Source organism: Camelina sativa, chromosome 13 (genome assembly GCF_030686135.1).
Source record: "Camelina sativa cultivar CO46 ecotype springtype chromosome 13, ASM3068613v1".
NCBI classification, from domain to species: domain Eukaryota; kingdom Viridiplantae; phylum Streptophyta; class Magnoliopsida; order Brassicales; family Brassicaceae; genus Camelina; species Camelina sativa.
In genome coordinates this window covers 2,766,612-2,775,442 of record NC_141892.1, presented here as the reverse complement: position 1 = coordinate 2,775,442, position 8,831 = coordinate 2,766,612, and the positions used below count along the sequence as shown (strand labels likewise).

The window sequence follows — 8,831 nt, the reverse complement described above, 5'->3', positions numbered from 1 at the left end:
TTCACATGTAAACTACGAAGCTACGACATTTTTGTTTGTTGTTCTGTATGTACTTCTTTTCGTTAGATTTATTTTTATAATTGTATACCATGTATATATAACTAATGTTTAGAACATATATTAATGATCTTTCTTTTACATATCTGTGACTCTGGTTTGAATATTGACACTAATCTACTCTACATGGATACAAGTACTAATAGTTGGAACTTTTCAATTTGGATGTCCATATATATTTGACACTTAATATATACTTTTTGAACTGATATCTACAATTCAATTAAGCATATCCCTTTTCAAAATATTCGATCTCGTGTCTATTCTTTATGTACTATAGTATCTTGCAGACATAAGTCGCAATGTGTACTATATCCTTCCGTTGATCACATGCCAAATTTTACCCAAAATTATTTATTGCTTTTGTATTTTTCTACAAAAATAAGCATGGAAACAAACTCTTTTTTTTGCTTGCACGCCTTTAGGTACATGTACATATAGGATAAGTTGAAGCGTATGACACGAGTCATATGACACATCAATAACACGACTATATATATCATACTCATTTGAGAATACGACGAACTTGAAAAATGTTATAGATAATGATAGAATTTTGTTTTCCTTTGGTTAATTTACATAACATATTCTTCGAAGAACAAGGCTGCCAGGCTGGACACATGAACAAAGCAAAGATAAAAATCAATATGCAAACTAACCAACCGATAGAATTTAGCACACACAAAAAAAAAAAAAAAAAAAAAAAAAGAAGAAGAAGAAGAGAAAACTAATTTAAGATGTATCATTGAATGATATAATAATCATCATTAATTAGTGTTACAATTATGCATTAGTTATTGACTTATTCACATGGTCCATGCGGTCTCCCATACAGGTCGTTGTCTCTATAGATTTCCTCTGTCTACTAATGATGACTCTACTTATTCACTAATCACATTACGCCCTGTATATTTAATTCATCAAATACACTTCGTTTGTTTTATTTGTATTAGTAGCCAACATATACTTTGTTGACAATTAGGTACAAAACATCAAAATATCAAAATACAAATAAAACAATCGAAGTATAATTATTATTAAACAAACTATATATATGCTGCAAATTAACTTACAGAAGTCTACAGTTACTTTTGGAAGCAAGACACCCGAATTAAGTAAACTGATGGTCAAACAAACTTTGGGGATTACAGTAGAGAGGGAAGTTGAGTCTTATCTGGGTTTGCCAAAGTGTTTCAGTGGTTTAAAACAGGCTTTTTTGGTTTTTATTGGCGATAAACTCAATAAAAGACTACAGGGTTGGTATGCAAAGACCCTTTCCTTAGGGGAAAAAGAGATTCTACTCAAGTCGATAGCAATGGCACTCCCGATTTATGCAATGTCCTGTTTTCGTCTGAGTAAACATCTTTGCAGGAAACTCACTAGTGCCATGCAAGATTTTTGGTGGAATAGTTGTCAGGGGCAGAGGAAAATTGTTTGGGTGGCTTGGTCTGAAATGTGTAAGTCCAAAGCAGATGGTGGTTTGGGTTTTAAAGACTTGGGAGATTTTAATCAAGCCCTCCTTGCCAAGCAAGCTTGGCGGATCCTCAACAATCCGGAGTCATTGGTTTCTCGATTCTACAAAAGCCGCTATTTTCGAAAGTCAACTATCTTGGAATGTAGTTTTGGTTCAAGGCCTTCTTACGCGTGGAGGAGTATTTTACATGGTCGTAACTTTTTAAAGCAGGGGTTGATGAAGAAGATAGGGAATGGCCTGGATACATACGTCTGGAAAGAGAAATGGATCTTTGATAAGCATCCTAGAGCACCGTACCGGAAGGACATTTTTTTTAATGTCAACTTGAAGGTGGTGGAGCTGCGTAGCCAAGTAGATGGTCAATGGGACATTGCGAAGGTAAATGCTTTGTTTCCACCTGATGATGCTAAACAGATCCTCGCGATGAAAATTGCCGCAACAAAGAGAGACCGTTACATATGGCCTTATATGCCTTCTGGTGCTTATTCTGTCAAAAGTGGGTACTAGTTGCTTTGGACCTTACCTTCACTCTATAAGCCTCGCACGGAAGATAGGATCAAGTTAATAAGTATGAAAGCGAAGGTGTGAAAACTGCAGATGGTACCAAAGATTCGAACGTTCCTATGGAGAATGCTTTCTGGTGCTCTAGCGGTTTCAGAAAGGCTTACCTCATGGGGATTAACGGTAGACACCAGATGATCAATATGTGGTCACCAGGAGGAGACAATATGTCATATGCTGTTCTCGTGTCCTGTTGCACGGCAAGCATGTGCCATTGCTAACATTCCTCTGCCTTATGGGGGCTTCTCTGAGTCGGATTTGGTGGGGAATTGGGATCATTTGCTGATAGTAATGCAGGATAAGTGGGTTCCGGAGGAGATTAGACATATGATTCCCTGGCTATTGTGGGAATTATGGAAATGGAGGAACACATTCCTATTTCAGGGGAAACAGGGAGATATACGGGAGTTGGTGGATAAAGCCTTCACGCATTCTTCACATTGGTTTGCTGCACAAGCTCTAGATGGTACTTTAGATAAAAAAGGGACAGTGAGACGTCAATCTCTTGAAGCTACATGGAGGAGACCAATGCCTGGAATTACGAAATGCAACATTGCGACGTCATGGGGGAAGAACTCCCTAATGGTTGTTGGTGCGTGGATTACTCGAGATAATCAAGGTCAGGTACTCCATCATGCACGAACTGCTTTAGAGAGATCCGACACGGAAATATTGGCAAGTCTCCGGTGTTTTCTGTGGGCTCTGGAGGCGTTGCAGATTCTGCATATTACTCGGGTTGAATTGGTGATGGATAGTGCTGCAGGAGTTGCAGCCATAAATAACCCGAGGGAATGGCCGCGTTTTGATTCGTTGTTGCAAGATATATATCTGATATTATCGACTTTTGACTATTGGGAGTGTCACCATGTGCTCAATTCGGCAAACAAAGTGGTGGTGGCTATTGCCAAGAGTGTAACACGAGAGGGGAGGTTTCAGTCATATTTATCTTTGAGAGGCCCGTCATGGCTGCGCGATCAAATACGCAAGGATTTTGAAGCTTGAAGTTGCTGAGTGGTCTATGTTGTATGTTCTTGTTCTTACCTGTTTTCATTTGGAGGGTCAATTGACCTCAGTATCAAGTGTAGGGTAGTGGTTGATCCTTTGTTTTCCCTTGTACTCTTTTCAGATTTTGTTTCTATCAGTTGACAAAAGAAAAAAAAACAATCTATATATAATTATGATTACCTACATAAGCCATGGGCTGGGTAAAAAAGACCCGTGATGTCTCACATTAAATAGGCCTGGCCTGTTATAACACATAAACCCACTAGTTGTTTTGATTGATATATAGGCATAACATATCGAGTTAATTTAAGTCAGTGCAATAAATGCTTAATCTGTGGATGATGACCTTAAATGGTTTGGACAAAGTCTACGACTCTATCTCATATATTGCACCTAGACTTTTTCATACTTGACCTTTTTTTACTATTATGTTTTTGTAGTTAATTGGAGAAAACAAACCCTTTCACCAATTTTGATAGACAAGAATGTTTATCTAACACTAATAGAACTCTGTTACATGGTGAACTGCAGAAGAGGAACCGTAATCAACTGATCGGCTAGTTAGCACATCAAAAGGGAATAATTTTATATTTTTTTCAACAAAAATAATGTAGTTATCAATTCGTTTATACGAGCTCCGTTATGTAGACTGTTTTTTTTAGGATCCTTTAATTTATATAATTAATGACATGAACCCGTTTGGTGACAGAACAAACAAAACAGTGAAACTGAGCAAGTTGTGGAGATATTTTTTGTATGTAGTCAGAAGTTTTGGACTAGAGAGAATAAAAGAAGTGGGAGTGACTGTAAAAATATAGAGCCAGAAGTTTGGACTACAGATTTTTTTCAATAATTATTTTTTACTGACCATACTGTGTTTCTTGATATTGACTTGACATCAAACAGCTACAATCCAACCACTTCAATTTTTCCCTCTTACAATTTGATTTTTTTTTTTGTAATTCTCGTAAATGTAATTTTGAGCGCAATAGGGCAATTCTGTCAATTTGAGTGTTTGTCACAAATAAGGGATTTAAAAAAAAAAGTCTGGTTTTCTGATATTCAGAGTTACATTAACATTACAAACCCTACACTCACTTTTTTTTTGTTAGAGTGACTTAAACAACACGAAACACATGAAACAACAACAAGGTTTAGGGGTTGTTACAGTTTATATCTCCTTGAGGGCCTTCAACACATCAAGCATGGTTGGGCGATTAGCTGGCGTTTCTGCAAGACAGAGCACAGCGATCTGAAGCAGACGAAGCATTGAGTGTCTCACAGCCACCGACACAACCAGAGGATCTAGAACATCCACCGCTTTCCCTTTGTTTATCTTCTGAATTACCCAACCAACCAAGTTCCCTCCTTCACTCTCTTTAAAGTCTGGACCAGTAGGCTCTTTCCCTGTGACCAGCTCCAACAAAATCACCCCGAAACTGTACACGTCTCCCTTGGTTGTGGCTCGTGCGCTTTGACCGTATTCCGGTGGGATATACCCAAACGTCCCAGCGATCACTGTGCTCACGTGAGTCTCACACGCACTGATCAATCTAGCTAACCCAAAATCTGCAACCTTAGGTTCAAAGTCACCGTCCAACAGGATGTTGCTTGCTTTGATATCCCTGTGTATAATGTGAGGGATAAAGCCACGGTGTAAGAAAGCTAACCCTCTTGCCGCTCCAACCGCGATTTTGAGACGTTTGGGCCAGTCTAGTACCTCTAGTATCCCAGTTTGGTTCCTTAACCAGTGGTCCAAGCTCCCATTTACCATGTACTCATACACAAGAAGCTTCTCTTCACTGAAAGAGCAGTATCCAAGCAAAGACACCAGATTCGGATGCTTCACTTTCCCTAGAGTCTCCATTTCTGCCATGAATTCACGATTTCCCTGAGTCTTGGCTTCGCTTAGCTTCTTGACCGCTACTGTTTTCCCACCGGGTAAACAAGCTTTGTAAACTGTCCCAAAACCACCGTCTCCTATTATGTTCTTCTTACAGAAGTGATCTGTTCCCTCCACAATATCTCCCAGACTCACCTTGAGAAGTGGCTGCTCGAACATGGCCACATTGATGCTTAATGGTTCTCTTGATCTGCTTCCACTTAAGAAATAGAGATTTTGATCAACAAAACCTTTTAACCTGGTTTCCTCCATTCCTTCTGGATCATCTCTATGCTTCACTCTCTTTGTCATAACCCACTTGCACAGAGAGAAAACAAACACACAGATGATGATCATACCCCCAAGAATGATCCCTGCAAGTCCCCAAGCACTCATCAATTTAGTTCCATCGATCTTGCAATCTGAGCCAATCACTCTGCCACACAACTCTTTGTTCCCTGAAAGTAATGCCTTAGAAGGATCCTGGCAAACACCATCTCTCGGCACCTCTCCTCCCAGATTATTCTTGGCTAGATTCAAGAACACTAGGTTAGGCAATCCACAGATCTTTGTTGGTATCTCTCCAGATAAACAGTTCTCAGAAGCATCAAAGTACTCAAGCTGCGTAAGGTTACCAAGATCTGAAGGGATTTCTCCAGTGAACCTGTTCTGTTCAATGTAAAGGCCTACAAGTTTGAGCATCTGAGACAGTGCTGATGGAAGCTCACCACTTAGCTTGTTAATACTCAAGTCCATGTGTGTAACCTCTTTCAAGTTCCCAAGAGAAGCAGGAACCGATCCATCCAGCTGGTTCTTGGTCAAGTTTAGCTTCACCAAGCTACCTAAAAGGCCAAAGCTTTCCGGTATATGGCCATTGAGCTGATTATTCGCCAAGTTTAATCCCTGCAACTTAGGAGAGTGGCCCATCTCCTCTGGAATGGAGCCAGTAAGGGCATTTCCAGATACATCCAGAATTGTAAGGTTGGTCAAACTAGAGAGTGAAGCTGGGATTACTCCGGAGAGATGGTTGTTGCTCAGTAAAATCTCTACCACTACCACACAGTCGCCAAGCTCTTCTGGTATAGGACCAGTCAATCGGTTGAAGGAGAGATCAAATACCCCATGGTGCTGAAGAAAGCTCAGATCAGGCATGTCAGTCTGATGGAAATAAGAAGACGGTTTTGATGGAATCGACCCTGAGAGATTGTTGTAAGAGAGAACCAGGCATTGAAGCTGAGCAAGACCAGTAATTCTGTCTGGAATCTGTCCTTGAAGATTGTTGTTGCCAAGATCCAATGTAGTCAAAGAAGAACAGTCACCAAGCTCGTTTGGTATCTTCCCTTGAAGCTTGTTTGAATTCAGATTCAGGACAGACAAAGATGTAAGCTTTCCAATCTCTCTTGGGATTTCACCTTGTAACTGGTTATCACTGAGAACCAGCCGCGTCAGTGAAGCTGCATTGCCAATCTCTGCAGGCAAAGAACCTTGTAGACGGTTATAAGACGCTGAGAACTCCATCAAGTCCGTTGATGTCCAGAGACTCTTTGGGATTTCTCCTGTGAAGTTGTTGGAATCCAAGTCAAGTGCCATCAATGGAAGCTTTGAAAGATCCTCAGGTATGAAGCCACTGATCTTGTTATTGGTAAGAACCAACTCTATAAGAGATGAACATCCAAGGAAGACCTCCTCAATTGTTCCTGAAAGAAGATTCCCAGAGAGATCAATCTCCTCCAACGAACCTGAACCACAAAGCTCCCTAGGAATCGAACCAGTTAACAAATTGCTAGCTAGACTGAGATGCTTTAACATTGGACAATCTTCAATCTGACGAGGGATTTGTCCTGAAAACCGATTGTTAGCCAAGAGAAGTGAGTCCAGTTCCTTCCATTTGCCGATCCAAGAAGGCAATGAACCCGAAAGCTGATTCCTTTCAGCAGAAAACGTCAACAGAGGAATCTCTGAAAGCTGCAATGGCAAAGAACCAGAGAGAGAATTGAAAGAAAGCATCAGTGTCTTGAGGCTTTTACAATTACCAAGCTCTGGTGGGATCATTCCGTTAAGCTCAGCGGAGACAAGATTCAGTATACTCAGATTCTGCAACTCTCCGAATGATTTAGGGATTGAAGACTTGAGTGGGTTGTAAGAAAGGTCGAGCTTTGCCAAGTGTTTCAGCTTCGATATCTCGTTTGGTAACGGCCCTTTGAAGAAGCAAGAAGGAGCAACAAAGTTCTTCAGCAACGAGATGTTACCAATCTCCGGAGGGATTAGACCGGAAAACGAGTTGAGTCCCATGTAAAGATCGGAGAGGTTACTCAATTTCCCAATCTCTGGTGGGATTTTGCCGGAGAGTGAGTTGTTGGAGACGTCGAGTGAAGACAGAGCAGGGAAGCCGAGGAAGAAGGAGGGAGGAAGCGAACCTGAGAAGTGGTTGTCACTTAGGTCAAGGTAGAGAAGCTGAGGTAACTCGCTGAGTTGACTCGGGAGGAGTCCCGTGAGTGAGTTTCCAGAGAGGTCTAGGGTTTGAAGCTGTTTCAGTTTCCCAATTTCAGGCGGAATCTTCCCGGAGAAGTGATTTTTAGCTAGACAAAGCGCTTTAAGATTCTTCAAACTCGAAATCTCCTTCGGAATGTGGCCGGAGAGTGAGTTTCCCGACAAGTCGAGGACGGAGAGAGACGGGAGGGAGAAGAGAGGAGGAAAGAGATGGCCTTTGAGAGACATTGAAGGCAGAGAGAGCGAGTAGACTCGTCCTAACAAACACGTGACGCCTTCCCAATCACAGTGAGACGACGAAGAGGAAGACGAAACGTTCCATGAAGGAAGGCAAGATGGGTTTTCGAGTGAGAGCTTGAAGGAGATGAGAGAAATCGTTTCTGAGCTTAGATCAACAATGGCGGAACCGTCCGAAACAGAGAAGAAGAGAAACAGGAACAAGGCGGGAAGAAACCCCATGGTTATAGAAGGAATGAAGAGAGAGAGAAAAAAAACAGAGATTTAAAAGAGACTGTTTGGAGAGAAAGACTCGATTTTTACAAGAGTGGGAGAAGATAAATCACGCCATTAAAGAGAAAAGGAAGGGTTTTTTTTGTTAAGGCGCGATAAAGATGAAGATTGAAGATGAAGAAGATGAAGAAGATGAAGAAGATGAAGAGAGAGAGAGAGAAGCACGAAGCTCACGTGACGTAAGACCATTGTTTTTAAAGTTCGTAACGGCAATTTAATTTTAATTTTTATTTTTTACTTTTTCATACTACAGTTGCTATTATTTTTTTTGCATTTTTTTTTTTGTTTGCGTGAATTGTTAGAGAAGGAAAGATTGAAAAAGAAGGCATGGATGGGTCAGACTTGATAGAGAGTACGGCTCGAATCTGCTGACTATCCCAACCACTGTGTGTACCAGATTAAAGCTGACGGGCTTTTTCTGTAAATATTCAAAAGTTGTGTGGTTAAAATGTAATTTTTCAAACTATGTTTTGGCTGGTCAATTAAATTTGTATGTATATATAAAGAGGCTTCAATTAATAAACCCCTTTTATTATCTACTCACTTACACAGCTAATAATTTTAGGTTTCTTTTTTTCGTTTTTATGTTTGGGAAATTGTTGCATTTACTTGATAGTAGTATAGTACTACTAATAAATAAGTATTGAATTATTTTAACATTATTGACTGGTTTCTTTTCTCCTTGTTTACATTGCAAAAGAGAAGAAATTTTGGACAGTCAACATTTCTTACACACAAATTATGCATGTTTCTTTTAAGTTTTTTTTTTTTCTTTTCATGTAAAATTGTTTTGGTGTTATGAAAGAAGTGGTTAGAATTAAGAAAATCTTAAAAAAATGGTGGTCCAAAATA

The 8,831-nt window shown here is 40.1% G+C and overlaps 2 protein-coding genes across 2 annotated transcripts; one reads left to right on the top strand and one right to left on the bottom strand.

Annotated features, from left to right (window-relative positions):
• The first annotated feature begins 1,372 nt into the window (after positions 1-1,372).
• LOC147929139 (uncharacterized) lies at positions 1,373-3,094 on the top strand. The gene is made up of 3 exons (XM_087482370.1): positions 1,373-2,027; positions 2,129-2,215; positions 2,298-3,094. Exons 1-3 carry the CDS (start codon positions 1,373-1,375, stop codon positions 3,092-3,094), a joined length of 1,539 nt encoding a protein of 512 aa, XP_087338496.1.
• A 1,035-nt stretch (positions 3,095-4,129) lies between these two features.
• LOC104737874 (leucine-rich repeat receptor protein kinase EMS1) lies at positions 4,130-8,184 on the bottom strand. The gene has a single exon (XM_087482858.1). It carries the CDS (start codon positions 7,926-7,928, stop codon positions 4,269-4,271), a length of 3,660 nt encoding a protein of 1,219 aa, XP_087338984.1. The 5' UTR covers positions 7,929-8,184; the 3' UTR covers positions 4,130-4,268.
• Positions 8,185-8,831: the final 647 nt, after the last annotated feature.